General features: G+C 42.0%; 2 protein-coding genes across 2 annotated transcripts in view; both read left to right on the top strand.

The window, feature by feature from the left end:
- Positions 1–1,713: 1,713 nt before the first annotated feature.
- LOC119479854 (5-hydroxytryptamine receptor 3A-like) lies at positions 1,714–8,800 on the top strand. The gene is made up of 10 exons (XM_037755822.1): positions 1,714–1,847; positions 2,426–2,586; positions 4,792–4,836; positions 4,985–5,094; positions 5,658–5,827; positions 5,997–6,145; positions 7,393–7,600; positions 7,721–7,867; positions 8,046–8,131; positions 8,573–8,800. Exons 2-10 carry the CDS (start codon positions 2,509–2,511, stop codon positions 8,798–8,800), a joined length of 1,221 nt encoding a protein of 406 aa, XP_037611750.1. The 5' UTR covers positions 1,714–1,847; positions 2,426–2,508.
- A 3,665-nt stretch (positions 8,801–12,465) lies between these two features.
- The window catches only part of LOC119479788 (5-hydroxytryptamine receptor 3A-like), a 31,791-nt gene continuing 28,149 nt past the window's right edge, over positions 12,466–16,107 (top strand). Inside the window, exon 1 of the mRNA XM_037755746.1 lies at positions 12,466–12,563. Within this exon, the coding sequence (XP_037611674.1) occupies positions 12,486–12,563 (78 nt within the window). The 5' untranslated portion in view covers positions 12,466–12,485. The remainder of the gene's footprint in view (positions 12,564–16,107) is intronic.

Below are 16,107 nucleotides of genomic sequence, written 5' to 3'. Positions count from 1 at the left end.
TCTCTCCCTCTCTCTCTCAACCCAACCGGTCGAGGCAGATGGCCGCACACCCAGAGCTCGGTTCTGCTCTAGGTTTCTACCCGCTAAACGGGGAGTTTTTCCCGGCCAAAGCGCGCTCCGGTGCAATGCTCTTGTTGGGTCTCTAAACTATAGAGTACGGTCTAAGACCTGCTCTATATATAAAGCGTCTCAAGATAACTTCTGTTATGATTTGACGCTATATAAAAATAAATTTAATTTAATTTAATTGTCTGTTTTTAACTATTTTGTCTGTTTTTGGAAGCAGTTTTTGTGTGTAGTAGTAATAAAACTTAAAGATACGTTACTGGTTTAAACTGCAAAACAAACAAATAAATAAATCAAAAGCAGCGACTGTGTGGAGCACAATGTTTTGGTGGTAAAAGAGGACAAGAGGAAGTGCTTTGGAAGGGATACGAAAGCTTGGAACAGTCACACTTGAGATTAATTGTTTATTTGTAGTAGATAATGTAAATTGTACATTGGGATATCAAACAACAATAACAGTGGAAGCAAGAATTAAACAGCTTTTGGGTTTGATAGCAAAACTGCCCACTGCCTAAGTGTCGAGGGTGTTGTCAGTTGCGGCTTTGTTGCATTAGGCGTGTTTCTACCGTTACACTAATGAGATAAAATAAATAAATAAAGTGTTGGTCATGAAATCTGCCCATCCCTCTTCCAGTACAAGGCATATAATTACTGCGACAAGGGGCAGGGATCAACTGTGCAGACCTCTCACAGTCATGATGCTTGCAGGTTTCATCTCTCTGCTCCTCCTCACAGGTAAGCTGGAACAATTCTGTATCATGTATGCAGGTGTGAAATTTCTTTTGCCACCTCAACACAATTGAGGTGAATGGAGTTTTGTTTGGGATACGGCATAAAAAAATAAAATAAACCAATACTAATAATACTAATAATTATAATACAAGCAATGTCTTTTTCCTGAAACTCTTCACAGTGTGGATAATTCAGCGCAGCGGGGACACTGTTCCTGGAAAGAGATGTTGCTGTTGAATTGTTTGATTTCCATTTTACAGTCCTAGAGCTCCACAAATTAAAATCCCATTCACCTCCATTGTTTTAGGGTAGAGGCAGATATCTCAAAACCAAAACAATCTACAGCACTATCCGCAGATACACTTATTCATGCAGTGTAGGGATGTCATTGATGTGTGTGTGTGTGCATGAAAATAATTTAAAGAGCTTATACTCTCTTCTGTCAGGTGGAATTACCTCCAGTTACTCGGAGCAACCAGAGCATCTTGATGATCAACATAAATTCAATCAGAGCTCTCTGGAAAGTATGTACAGGAAACAAGCACTCCAAACGTGCAACGTAATGGATGTCAAAAGATTTCAAAATTTTGCTCTGAGAGAGCTTTTGCTAACGGTTTAACAACAATTTAAACTGCAATTGAATCAGGGTAAAAGCTGTTTACTTCTTTTTGTTAGATGGAAGTACCTTCAATAACTCAGCAGAGCTTTACAACGGTATGTACACAGTAATTATATATATATATATATGTATATTAGATATTTATTCCTGTAGCCTTGATTATGGAATCACAAAACCAGGTAACACCCACCAGACCAAAGGGAGAAAGTATTCAGTAAATCTGGTTTATTGACCATAGTTTTTTTTTTTTTCAAATCTAATGATTTAGGATGTCAAAAAATTTATGAGATTTCAAAATTGTGAAATTGTGCTAACTGTTTAACAACACTTTAAACTGCTGCAACTGAATCAGGGTAAGAGTTGTATACTTTTTTTTTGTCAGGTGGAACTACCTCCGATTACACCGAACCACCAACAGAGCCTAACGAAGGTATGTACACAGTAATTATTTATATATATATATATATATATATATATATATATATATTAGATATTTATTCCTGTAGCCTTAATTATAGCAGTCTTGAAACGTGTCTATTTTTGATGTTTTTTGAAAGTTTTTGTAGTATTAATAAAACTAAAAGATGTAGATGTTACTGGTGTAAACAGTAAACAAAAAAAGGTATTTTAACAAAGTGTATGAGATGTGTGGACTGACGTTAGATGCATTTGGAGAACATGTAGCGGATGCATCTCAAATGGAGAGCCCTGTTTAAACCTAAATGACTGCAAAAATGCTCACATTTAAAAATCATCAGTGGACAGATGACGTAAGAAAACCCTGCACTTCTGCCAACGCCCAGTGGACATCTACCCACAGACTAGTGTTTGTCATATCTTCAGCACATACAGTAAATCTGATCTCCAGACAAACATAAGAGCTCTTCAGTTCTAATTGAAAGCAAAAATAAGAGCATGCAAGTTGGTAATTTGTTATTTTTTCCCTTTTTAAGAATACACTCTTGATAAATCTCTGATAGAAAATGTGTCTTAATATTCTTCCAATAGATTCAGGGGACTCTGAGGATAATTGCAGTTATGAGGCTGTTTTAAACCACCTGAATCTGACCAAAAACAAGGAAAGGTACTTCATGGCCCGACCTGTTAAACACCACAAAGATATTACATACGTATACCTCCAAATGGTGATCTATGGCATCCTAGATGTGGTAAGTTTTAAATTATGCTTTATATCTTCTTAGGGCGTTTTCATATTAGGTATGATTGATTCGTACCGTGCCAGAGTATGATTGCCCCCCCATCTCCACACCCCCGCCGCTCAGCTTTCACATTAGTAAAGTTGTTCCGTACCCGAGTACACTGGCGTCATCATCCACGTGTATTTGTTTATGTTGAGATCAGGTGTTCTAGTGGTGGAGCATCGTAAAACCCTTCATTCAAACTTGACAGAAACAAAATAAAACTCACCAAAACCGTCGTTGTTAGTCTTTCCAACAATCACCAACTCTGGTTTGGTCGAAATAAACTCTTATGTCCCAGAGTTTGTGTTAAAAATATGCCGGCTCTACGCGTTGTTGTTGTTGTTGTCTTGGCCAAAAACAAATGAACAATTCTTTTGTACTAATACTTTTGAAAGTCTAACAGTAGTAGTACGTTCTGCCTCCAGGAAATAGCAATATAGCATTTTAATATCTGACACTCTGTGTGACAGAGTGTCGCTTGCTTTAAGTTGTGTGGGTGGCGATTAATTAATGTTTTCCCCTCTGGGCTTTTCCTAATGAGGCCGTTCAGTACTACCAATCTGTATACTTGACTTAACTTGGCTGCTGCTGACAAGCTCTCTTACATATTCGCTGCCTTTGACACTTGTCATACATGCCGATTGCAGTATATCATTAGTGTGCCTTACACATAACGGCCTGAAAGGTGAACATCAAACACTGGAAGACGTAGCTGTCTTGTGGTGTGATGTAGCCCTTTGACTCAGAAGAATAAAAGCAGCTTTATAGTGTTATTAGGTTAAAGGGACTGTTTGTAACTTCTTACACGTATAAATCATTGCGGGTCGGTGTCCCATGTGCGCTTGTGTGTGGCTACGCTGTTCAGACTCAGACTCCAACAAAACTACACAGAAGCACCAAAACCGCAAAGGTATATCTAGTGAAGCCCGTCTGTTAAACAGTGTTGGCCGCGGTCGGAGGACCCCGGGGAGACCGTAGCTTTGGTCTCCAAGGCCGGAGTCTCTGCTGTTCTCTACTCCTCTGCTCCTCTGCCTGCCTTCACTCACACACCGAGCGCATTCTCGCTATTTTGCTCCACACGTGCATGCGCGCACACTCCACACTGCAGAAGAGTTAGTTTAGCTCTGAGAATATCTAGTGAATGTACAGTGGACGTTTGTGCAGAAATAACTGCTGCAGCTCCTCCAGACCAACAGAGGTTTTCCGTATCTTGTGAAGTGATGGGGCTCTGCAGTGAGAAACGTTATCGTCTCCGACCAAAACTCCGGTGTCTCCCCTGTTCCCTCCGACCGCGGTCAGGAGGCTGAGGCAGGAAAAGCCAACACTAGGATCAGCAGTGATTCATGGAGAGACCTTCATCTGGTCAGCTAACATTACTGCCAAGCAGCTTAAATATAGAGTGATATTGTGGTTTTAGATGACGTGTGTCGCATCACTGTTTTGAACGATGCTCGTTCATGTCTATGTAGAGCGAGCACAAGCGCGAGCCCGACGCTGACTTTCGTTGACTTAACAGGTATCGCTGTTAACAAGCAATTTCTGATTCCTACAAACAGTCCCTTTAATGAAGCCGTATCGTAAATTGGGTTTACTCAGGTGCATGTCATTTCCTGATGCTCAAATCATAACATGGCAAACTCAAGCCCAACGAAAATAAAAAGACAAACATCAGCAAAATATTGCCCCCCGCCCCCAAAAAAACAACAACTGCCGATGTACAATCGCCAATAGCTGATATATTTGTCCAGTCGCCCAATCCTAGCACAAATGTCCACTTGGACTCAAGGATGAACTGATTAGATTTTGTGTCAAAGGTCAAGGTCACTGTGACCTCACAAAACAAGTTTTTTGGCCATAACTCAAGAATTAATATGCTAATTATGACATTTTCACACAAATGTCTAGTAAGATGAAGTTATGAGGACATTTTGGACAGATATTGATAAAAACTGTAACTTGACTGGTTGGCGAGGCATACAACCACGATGCAGTAATTCTAGTTTTCCCTCAAAGTGTTATATGAAGTCTGATGTTTGAGAGCTTGTACTGTATCTTACAAAACCGGCATAGTGCTAAATTTAACAACAGCTTTGCTGTGTGTATGATCTGCTACCGATTGGTACTTGTGCAGCTGGAAAGATTTTCACATATACTGTATTTTTTTGCTCATAGAGAGAGATTGACCAGACTTTCGTTTCTTACATTTGGATTTATATGGTGAGTTCTCCCTGGGCAGTTTCTGATCATTCTCACCTGTTCATCGTTGGTGGAAACTCAAATTATTTCTTTTAAATTGCATCTTTTAATTTTTTCCTTTCTCTTTCTCTTCTTATTCCTTGCTTCTTGATCGCTTCCCTCCCTCTAGAGCTGGATGAATGAACACATTAGGTGGTATCCATCTGACTTTTGTGGACTTGAAAGTATAGTAGTTCCTACTGAAGTATTGTGGAAGCCAGATCTAATCATTGAAGAGATGTAAGTTTGAATGTATGTATATGCATGCTCTCACATTCACAAATCCACATACACTCACAGCAGTAATTGATTATTGAGTGTCATGTTATTGTTTAGAAATGATTCGGGCTGTCAATCGATTAAAATATTTAATTACGATTAATCGCAAATTAATCGCACATTTTTTATCTGTTCAAAATGTACCTTAAAGGGAGATTTGTCAATTATTTAATACTCAACATGGAAATCAATTAACAACACAAAACAACATGGCAAACTGCAGCCCAACAGGCAACAACAGCTGTCAGTGTGTCAGTGTGCTGACTTGACTATGACTTGACCCAAACTGCATGTGATTATCATAAAGTGGGCATGTCTGTAAAGGGGAGACTCGTGGGTACCCATAGAACCCATTTTCATTCACATATCTTGAGGTCAGAGGTCAAGGGACCCCTTTGAAAATGGCAATGCCAGTTTTTTCGCGCCAAAATTTAGAGTAAGTTTGGAGCGTTATTTAACCTCCTTCCCGACAAGCTAGTATGACATGGTTGGTACCAACACTGCGTGTGTTTGTTCTCATACAGGACAGAGAAGGACAAGGTCCCTCCGAGTCCTTATCTCACCATTTCAAGAGACGGCCGCATCGAACTTAGGAACGACCTGATGCTGGTCAGCACCTGTAGGATGCAAGTTTACAAATTCCCCATCGACATTCAGAGCTGCAACCTCTCTTTCAAGTCTGCCGTATACCATGGTGAGCCTGTAACCTCTTGTGTTTAAAAGTTTCTAGACATTCATCTAAAATGTGTATGTATTGTGTTTGAATGCACGTGTTTGTCACATGAGCACACGCCAGCACATACATTCCTTCTTTGTTGACCTGATGAGAACCCTAAAGGTTTTATTTTTATTTTCCACCTCAGATACCGAAATGGAGTTTCAATTCGCCGATTCAAAGATCGCTGAGTGGACTCGAAAGGTGACCCAGTACGAGTGGATGTTCATCAACATGACAGTCAAAAAGAAAACTGTCGACAATTTGTTTTACCACCAAAGCATGATCGTTTACACTGTAAGTATTGAGTATATTTTACTGCTAAAACTTGCAATTTAAAGGGACTGTTTGTTACTTCTTATACGTATAAATCAATCCGGGTCGGTGTCCCATGCACACTCCCGTGTGGCTACGCTGTTCAGACTCAGACTCCAACACAAACTACACGGAAGCACCAAAACCGCAAAGTTATATCTCGTGAAGTCCGTCTTGCAAAACAGTGTTGGCCGCGGTAGGAGGACACGGGGGAGACCGTAGCTTTGGTCTCCGGGGCCGGAGTCTCTGCTCCTCCGCCTGCCTGCTTGCCTTCACTCACACACTGCGCTCGTTCTCGCTATTTCGCTCCGCTCTCACGTGCATGCACACAAACTATACACTACAGAAGAGTTAGTTTAGCTCTGAGAATATCTAGTGAATGTACAGTGGACGTTTGTGCAGAAATAAATGCAGCAGCTCCTCCAGACCAACAGAGGTTTCCCGTGTCTTGTGAAGTGACGGAGCTCCGCAGAGAGTTACGTTATCGTCTCCGACCAAAACTCCGATGTCTCCCCTGTTCCCTCCAACCGCGGTCGGGAGGCTGAAGCAGGAAAAGCCAACACTGGGATCAGCAGTGATTCATGGAGAGACCTTCGTCTGGTCAGCTAACATTACTGCCAAGCAGCTGAAATATAGAGTGATATTGTGGTTTTAGCTGACGTGTGTCGCCTCACTGTTTTGAGCGATGCTCGTTCATGTCTACTTAGAGCGCGCATAAGCGCGAGCCAGATGCTGACTTTCGTTGACTTAACAGCCACAGGTGTCGCTGTTAACAAGCATTTTTTTTATTCTTAAAAACAGTCCCTTTAAGTTGTTAAGTAAATACTTTGAAAGCTTCTTCAACCACTGTAAACATGAGCAGAATACCTTTTTGTTGCAACCAAGATGCTACACATAGACTGTATATAGATGGATGACGTGTCTCCACTTACTTCCACTGTACAAAAGTGAAGCCAAAATATCCCGGATACAGGAGCTGCCATCTTCTCACGTCATTAGGAGCCAGAGTCTGCACAGTAGTGATCGGGGGGCTGGAGCCACGGTATCGAGGTCCCACCCACAGGAGCACCACGGTAGCTGTTTGCCACCAGGGGGCGATCGAGATGTTTTGGCTTCACTTTTGGGGAGCTGTCATGTCGTCCATCTTTATATACAGTCCATGGTACTACATAGTTTCATTTGACGAAAGAGTTGGAAGCTCAATCCCCTGATCCTAAAAAATTTCACAGATCAAGATGAGGAGGCGGTCTATCCTCTACACCGGCAACTTCTTGCTACCCATCCTGTTCTTCTTTTTTCTGGACGTGGCCTCCTTCCTGATCTCAGAAAGCAGCGGCGAGAAGCTCAGCTTCAAGGTCACTGTGCTGCTCGCTGTCACCGTGATGCAGCTTATTCTCAATGAGATTCTGCCTTCCTCAGACAGGATTCCTCTTATAGGTAAAGATGGTCAGAGTCATTACTTTATTGGAGTGTACTTCATATGAGCAGGAGCAGCACGTATACTGAGTCAATATGTGGTCATTTGTACACATTAATGATGCTGCCCTTTCCCTTCAGCGGTCTACTGCTTTGGGATGTTTGGTTTGATGATGCTGAGCCTCCTGGAGACGATTTTGGTGATGTATCTGATGGAGAAAGACTCTGCATCCCAAGACAACGAGGCAGCTAAAGACCAGAGCCTGAGTGAGGACTTCAATGATGGAGGTGAAAAGCATAAATCTACAAACCTCTGGATCTCAACTCAATCTACTATTGTTCAGTTTGCTACTGCTACTATTATATTTTACTGCTATGATTTGAATACTCACAGACACATTTAAAACTTATAATACGTAATTTTGTAAATGCTACAACCGTCTTTTTGTCAAACATATCCTTTCAGAGATGAAGAAATGGACTCCCTGTGCTTGTGTCTGTGATGTGTCTGCTGATGAACCTCCATCTGAACTGCTGTCGGTGGCCAAAGAGGTTAGCATTAGGTTGCGCTTTAAAGGGATGGTTCATCCAAATTTAAAAAAAAACAAAACAAAACAAACACAAAATAGGAAAGTATAAACACAGTTGACAGTATGTTCTTTGGGTTTATTCAGAGTGACAGGGATTCTGTTTCTGGGAAGAGGTGTTGCTGTTGAATTTTTTTTAGATGAGATTATTCCACTCTTTGATCATAATGAACAAAAGAATCATATTGGGATGGAGGCAGAAATATCAGAGATGGAGATCTAAAAAAACAACTCTAAGACTAACTGCATAACAAGATACCATTAGGTGTAAGTGAGAAAATATGTATGTTTGTAATTCGGATGAACCAACCCTTTTGTTCTCACCCGGAATGTAAAATGTAGTAGTTTGCAGTTTTATATAGTCCATAATCTCGTTAATTACCAATCTACTAAATCTCTCCTGCAGGGCACCAGCAGCCAACTGACGGAGGAGTCTAACGTCTTGGAGAAGGTCTCAGATGAGCTGAGGGAGGTGGAGAAAACACTGATTCTGCTCCTCAGCAGCAGAAAGCCCGGCTACTGGACCAGAGTGGCTAAAACAATCAACAAAGTTTTCTTCATTTCCTATGTCACAGTGGCCGTCCTGTTTTTAACCGTTATCTTTTCAATTTGGATCCATGCAGATGACAGGTAGTGCTAAAGTTTAAAATGCTCCGTTTAAAGCTAGGGTTGATAATCTTGAGAAACTAGCAAGAGTACGCTAGATTAAAAAAATTATCCAACTGGAAAAAATTAGCCCAGTGTTGCCAAATCTTTTCCAGTGAAAGTAGCCAGCAGCACTAGCTCCAAAAGTCCCTAAATTTAACGAGAAAGTTGCCAAGTCGGCAACACTGACAGTCCGTCACTTCAGGACTCCCTCCAAAGCCACTCCCCCAAATTATCATAATGAACTTAAACAATGAGAATAGCTATTGTTAGTACTCAGCTTGTGGAAGAGTCCGGTGCACAATGAGTGCACGGGCAGAGTGCGCGCAAGCAGGCAGGTAGACAGTCAGGAAACCCGTCCAATCATTTCATTTGGGTCGAATGAAATGATTGGACGGGTTTATTACAGTCCTGCGACAGCCACAGATACCGGATTTGTTTCTTTTTTTATCAGAGCATTTGATTTGTTGATTGCTATCAATATGGGATATTTACTGACATATTTATATCGCAGAAAAAAAACGTTAAAATCTGTTAGGCTTGTGTTAACCACAGACCTTATTTCAGGCATTGAACTAAAAGCCCATTCAAAAAAGCCATTGACTTTGAGACAAGGGAACCGCAAGTGCAATGCTAAATCAATTCCAGGTTTTACGACTTATTCCTGTAGCACTCTGCATTATTAATGTTATCTTAAACTGGGCAGACACTGTGTATTGTTATTAATCTTCTACATAAGGGATAATGTACAGCGAGCCGGTCATTGTTGTGAACTAAACCCTTAAGGGGTTTATTTCACAAAAACAGTCCGCCAGAGTTCAACATCAGAACTGCGTCCATAGCAACGGTCTGCTATAAAGAAATAACAGACCGTAGAACGATTAACCAATCAGAATTGTATATTCCACAAAGCCGAGTTATAAATTGTGTTAGCTCACATTACACGTTTTAATCAGCATTACTGCTCGGCCAGAACCTTCAAACTGTTGATGCTGACACTGCACGGATCAATTGGCATTCACACTGACGTAGCCCCGGTTGGTTTTGTCCAGTGACAATTCCAATAAAGTTTATTAAAAAAAAATGGCCACAAAAACAGAGAAAGGCAGCATTACTTTGTGCAATTCTATTATAAACAGAAAGTGGTTTGTTCTGACATATACACATCTAACACACATACTCTGTATTAGCCTGCGACACCAGTCTGGTTGTATTATAAAGTCCTAGTCATATATATGCCTGATATGTAATATGCACAATTCTAGTGTTCAATGAGTGCATCAAATACATAATGAAATATATTGAGATTTGAAGTGTAGCTCTTTTAAGTTTCATTTGAGGTTCTCTTCTGTGGAAATGCAATGTAGTCAATGCCTACTGTTTAAGTGTTTTTATTTGCTCATCCATTATACTAAACATATTTACCAAATGTTCATTTTGTTGTGTGTGTGTGTTTTGAGCTGTTATCAACTTTCCACTGTAGTGACGCAGAGCATGCGTTTTAAATCTCCAGGCTGCAACGCCGGGTCCCGTTCACAATGAATAGAAGCCTTTCACTGTCCCAGCTTTTGAGTGCGTACGAACGGCCTGTTTTCTAGTGCATCGTCTTCTTCACCTCATTAAGGTGTACTAAGCCTTAAAGCATCATTGGGCAAAAAAATCCATGATAACCTTTCAGCATGTTGTGATTCAAGTGGTCTAAGAGAAAATGCTGCAACTCCTCTTGGCTCTGTTTTCAGGCTTTGGAAAATCTAGCTTGTGACGGGAGACTTTGGCCAGTGGCCTGGGGGCAGATCAGGGGCAGAGGCAGAGACCTCAGGCGGACAGCCATGGGGTTGGACAGGGACGGAGCATGAGACCCCAGGTGGACAGTCTGAGGGCAGAGGCGGGGCAAGTGACTGAAGGCGGACGGCCTCGGGGCAGGGCAGAGTGGAGCTGGTCACCTCAGGCGGAAGGCCTTGGGGGCAGGGCAGAGGCAAAGCCTGGGGGCAGGGCAGACGGGTAGAACCTCTCCATAGGACGGAGAGCCGATGAGCAGGAGACAGGACCTCACCGGTGGTCGGCGGCGAAGGCAGGAACCATCTGGAGGTCGAGCAGGAGGCCACTCTGGAGGACGACTATGGAGGCGGGATCCCTCTGGAAAACGAGCAGGAAAATGCAGAGCAGATGAGGTAAGTGGAAGCAGGTGTGTAGATGGGTGTGGCACTCCGGTAATAGGGCAAAGAGGGAAGGAAAATAGTAATGAATAGTCTCTGAGAAAATGGGAACGTGGCTGAGTGGAGGGACAAAGGAACAAACCATGACACGAGGATTAAGATTTACTGGTTGGTTTGTAGAGAGATGATAAGAAATGAGGGAGAGAGTTACAACAAACTGTCCGACCGTCGGCTTGCTGTGTCAGGGCCTTTAGAACCAGGGATGTTGATTGGCTTCTTACCCCCCAGGTTGCAATACCCTGCCCTTAACCATTTCAGTAAGAAAAAATCAATCACCAAGCTTAATTCTTTGTGAAAATGGAAGCAAAGTATGTAATTCTGGTTTGACAGCATAATAATACGCCCAGTGTGGTAGATATCGGCGATTCCTGATATTCCCTGCATTTAGTGTTTCAACTGTTAAAAAAACAAAACAAAGGGTTGGTCATTCAGTTTGCCCAGCCCTCTTCCAGTACGAGGACAAGCGTGGGGTAATGTTTCCGAACAGCACATTTGCTGCACATACCTCCCGCAGACTTTGGATTCTCACTGGTCCTCCTGCTGCACTCATGATGCTTGCTGGTGTCCTCTTTCTCCTCCTCCTCACAGGTAACGTTTCTCTCATCTTCACATCCTCACTGTTGCTCTGAATGATCCTCAGACCTCACTGTGAACAGCTTTCAATGGAAAATCATTTCTACCAAGGAAATAATCTCAGTGACAACTGTTCGCAGTTGTAGAAATGTGGACGCAATTTCTGAAAAGATGTGTTGCTGTTTTTTAAATGTTTTTTCATGCTCTGAGTGCCACAATATAAATATTATTGAAATGGAAGCAGACATCTATCTCAAAACCTGGATAAATGATGTCATAACTGTATGCAGAGCTAGAGCCAAGTGAAAAATAAATTGTTTTTTGGGGGGCGATATTTGCTTATTACAGCTTATTGTTAAATTAAAAAAGGGACATCTGTATGATTTCAGAACATGTTGTCAAAAGCTCTTTAAGTCGCTGCAACTGAATGAGGTTTTCAGACAGTTCCGAGTGCTGCTGACCATAATTTTATTATCATGCATTTAATGGTTTATAGCAGATGGATCTCAAATGGAGAGCCTATTTAGACTCCGGCGACTGTGAAAGATCATTTAGCGGTCAAGTAGGTGAGCCGGTACTCCACATGCCTGCCAACCAACATCCATCTGTGACCACAAGTACCAGATATTATTGCAGATATTAGTGAGCTGATGTTTACTATGGACTTCAAAAAGCTAAATTGAGAAGCAGTTGCTAACTAGACAAACATACGGTAAGGGCTCTGAAGTTATAATTTGGTTTCTGTATTTCTTTCTGTATAAGATCAACTCTCATGAATGTGTCTTGATATTTCTAGCTGTGGATGGGGAGTCCAATGAGACAGTGTGCAGCTATCAGGATGTTTTAAACTACCTGAACTTGACCAAAAACAATGAGCTGTACTCCATGACCCGGCCTGTTAAAGACTACAAACACCCCACACAGGTATCCCTTGAGGTACTGCTGTATGCCATCCTAGATGTGGTAAGTAAGTAAGTAAGATTTGACATCGTAACTAAAGTTGCTACGAAAGTTTGAGTGATTTGAAGCTTTATGACAGTTTGGGTTGTGTTGGTTGTGCCTTTTTTCACACATATTTCTTTGCTTGTTTTTAGAGAGAGATTGACCAGAAATTCGTCCCTTACGTTTGGACTATCACGGTGAGTTCTCTCTCAGAAAAACTTGATTTGATCCTCAACCAGTCACTCTTTTGGGAAACTCATTTCTTTTCTATTTCTAAGAACTTTTAGCTTTTAACCAGACTCCTCTGACGTCTGCCCCCTCCTCCTCCTCACTCCCCCAATTTCTGATCATATTCCTGATTTGTGGTGGAATGTAACACATACATGTACTCAAATACTGTACTGAAGTACAATTTTGAGGTACTTATACTTGAGTATTTCCATTTTATGCTACTTTCTACTTCTTTGCTACATCTCAGAGGGAAATATTGTACTTTTTACTGCACTATATTTATTTGACAGCGTTAGATGCTTGTACTTTGCAATATGAATCTTTGCAGATTCAGATTATTAATACAAAATATAAATCAACTAATGAATTACATCTTATTATCATAGGTTGAGCTATCCATCAGTGTAGAAAAGTAATTAAAATGAGCTCCACCATTACCAGCTGCAACATTAAAGCACTAGCAGTGCATTTTGCACTCAGCGGCTCACGTTACCGCAGTCTTGGAAAGGGAGGAGTGAGCGGAGGGGTACTCAGTTGGTTGCAATCTGCACACTGTACCTTTAAAGGTCCCATATTATAAAAAAGTGAGATTTTCTTGTTTTTTTATTATAAAGCAGGCTTAAGTCCCATATAAATACTGTGAAAGTATCAAAATGCTCAATCCACAGGGAAATACACACAGCCCGTATTCAGAAACTCTGCATTTGAAACAAGCTGTCAGGATTTCTGTCCATTTGTGATGTCACAAATATACAATATTTAGACCCTTTACACAGTTTTAAATGTGAACATTCTGAATGTGTCCCAGTTTATTCCTGGTTGCAGTGTATGTGAATGTCTTCAGCTGACAGGAAATACACATGGACCCAAGTTGTTGCCTTGCAATGCAATTCTGTCGAAATGCGCTAAAACAGAGCGTTTAAGACAGAGGGTAAATACAGGCATATTCAGGCCGACAGTATGAGGAAAATAAAGTGTTTTTTTAACATTACAGCATGTAAACATGTTCTAGTAGAAACATAAAATACAAGTATGAACCTGAAAATGAGCACGATATGGGACCTTTAAATAAAATATCTGAATACTTCTGATTTCCCCCCTTGTTTGCCTCTGTAGAAGTGGCAGAATGAACACATTTCCTGGGATCCAAGTGACTTTTGTGGTATTCAGAGTGTTTCTCTTCCTACTGCGGTTTTGTGGAAGCCAGATATAACTCTTGAAGAAATGTAAGTGTGAATGAGCTTTCACATGCACTCACGATCACAAATCCAGTCACAACAGTAATTACAGTAATCGGTGTATCATGTTACTGTTTAGAAATGACTCAACAGCTGAAGCATTAGACACTACTTAAGACATAAGCAAACTTAAAGGGACTGTTTGTAAGAATCAGAAATACTTGTTAACAGCGACACCTGTGGCCGTTAAGTCAACGAAAGTCAGCATCCTGTTGTCGTGCTCGCGCTTGTGCTCGCTCTACATAGACATGAACGAGCATCACTCAAAACAGTGAGGCGACACACGTCAGCTAAAAGCACAATATCACTCTATATTTCAGCTGCTCGGCAGTAATGTTAGCTGACCAGATGAAGGTCTCTCCATGAATCACTGCCGATCCTAGTGTTGGCTTTTCCTGCCTCAGCCTCCCGACAGCCGTCCGAGGGAACGGGAGACGCCGGAGTTTTGGTCGGAGACGATAACGTTTCTCTCTGCGGAGCCCCGTCACTTCACACGACACGGAAAACCTCTGTTGGTCTGGAGGAGCTGCTGCATTTATTTCTGCACAAACGTCCACTGTGCATTCACTAGATATTCTCAAAGCTAAACTAACTCTTCTGCAGTGTGTAGTGTGCGCGCATGCACGTTAGAGTGGAGCGAAAGCGCGAGAACGAGCGCGGTGTGGGAGTGAAGGCAGGAAGAGGAGCAGAGACTCCGGCCCTGGAGACCAAAGCTACGGTCTCCCCCGCGTCCTCCGACCGCGGCCAACACTGTTTTGCAAGACGGGCTTCACTAGATATAACTTTGCGGTTTTGGTGCTTCCGCGTAGTTTGCGTTGGAGTCTCGTCTGAACAGCGTAGCCACACGCGAGCGCGCATGTGACACCGACACGGATTGATTTATACGTGTAAGAAGTTACAAACAGTCCCTTTAACATGTTGTTTACAGTCAAATAGTGAATTCTTGCTATTGCTGTGTATGTGTGCATGTGTGTGTTTACTTATATATCAGCGTGTTATCATACAGGACAGAAAAGGACAAAGCCCCTCCAAGTCCTCATCTCATCATCGACTCCAGCGGTTTAGTCTCTGTTCAGGACGACATGGTGTTGGTCAGCACCTGCAGGATGCACGTTTACCGATTCCCCTTCGACATACAGCGCTGTAATCTCACGTTCAAGTCTGTCCTGCACTCTGGTGAGCCTGTAATCTGGTCCTACAAGTTCTTGTTCTGTGTCCCTGTGTCTGTCCTTGTAATCACTTTTACAGTTTATTGTCACCTGAACACACACCAACAGATAAAACCTCAGTTGTTGTTGTTTTTTTTTTCATCTCTCACATCAGTCAAGGAAATACAACTCGCTAACCTGCTCAACTCGTCTGAGGCCACAGATTGGTCGCGTGAGGTGATGCGGACCCAGTACGAGTGGCTGTTCATCAACATGACAGTCACCAACAAAACTGTCAACATGATCGTCAAACAAGATGTGATCATTTACACTGTAAGTATTACTATGTATCTGCTTATACACGGGTTTCTGTGCAACGTCATCACAGAGATGCGCACGCAGCCAGGGGGCAGAAAGCACATCACGTCTAGCAGAGCCGAGCTACAAAGCAGAGATGACGAGGAGTTGAACTGCAACCAACCGCAGAAAGGATGGACTGAAAATGTTTAATATTTCTAGGGGATGTCATGCCTTTGCTGAAAACAGGAGTTCGTGGATCCAGACCTGATGGGCAAAAGCTTACTAGTCACACAGCGCTAGCGAATTAGCAGGTGATCATGGCGAGCTGTCCCGCTCCACAGATTGATAAAAATGAACCGATCAACAACAGGATGATCGACCCACACTCTGAGGAAATATTTATATATATTTAGTGACTATGACTTATAACTTAAAAGTGATGAAAGACTTCGTTATGGCTCTAAATTGCTGTGACGTTACGCAACTACAGCGGAAGGAAGCTCACTCCGGTAGCCTATGCCGTAACGTTACATTTTGAAGGGAAGCCTTCTGTATGTCTACCGAGGCAGCAGCTCCTCCTCCAACACAATCACAACAACAAGCAGCCGTAGAAAATAACGTTAACAGTGTAGCATTAAAGCGTGATGG

Source organism: Sebastes umbrosus, chromosome 20 (assembly GCF_015220745.1).
Source record: "Sebastes umbrosus isolate fSebUmb1 chromosome 20, fSebUmb1.pri, whole genome shotgun sequence".
NCBI lineage: Eukaryota > Metazoa > Chordata > Actinopteri > Perciformes > Sebastidae > Sebastes > Sebastes umbrosus.
Note: the sequence above shows the minus strand (reverse complement) of the source record. Positions and strands in the feature narration are given on the sequence as shown.

Coding starts and splice junctions, on each gene's coding strand:
- LOC119479854 (XM_037755822.1), top strand. CDS start 2,509: ATGGCCCGACCTGTTAAACACCACAAAGATATTACATACGTATACCTC. Junction 2,587..4,791: donor TCTATGGCATCCTAGATGTG/GTAAGTTTTAAA, acceptor TTTTGCTCATAG/AGAGAGATTGACCAGACTTT. Junction 5,095..5,657: donor GATCTAATCATTGAAGAGAT/GTAAGTTTGAAT, acceptor GTTCTCATACAG/GACAGAGAAGGACAAGGTCC.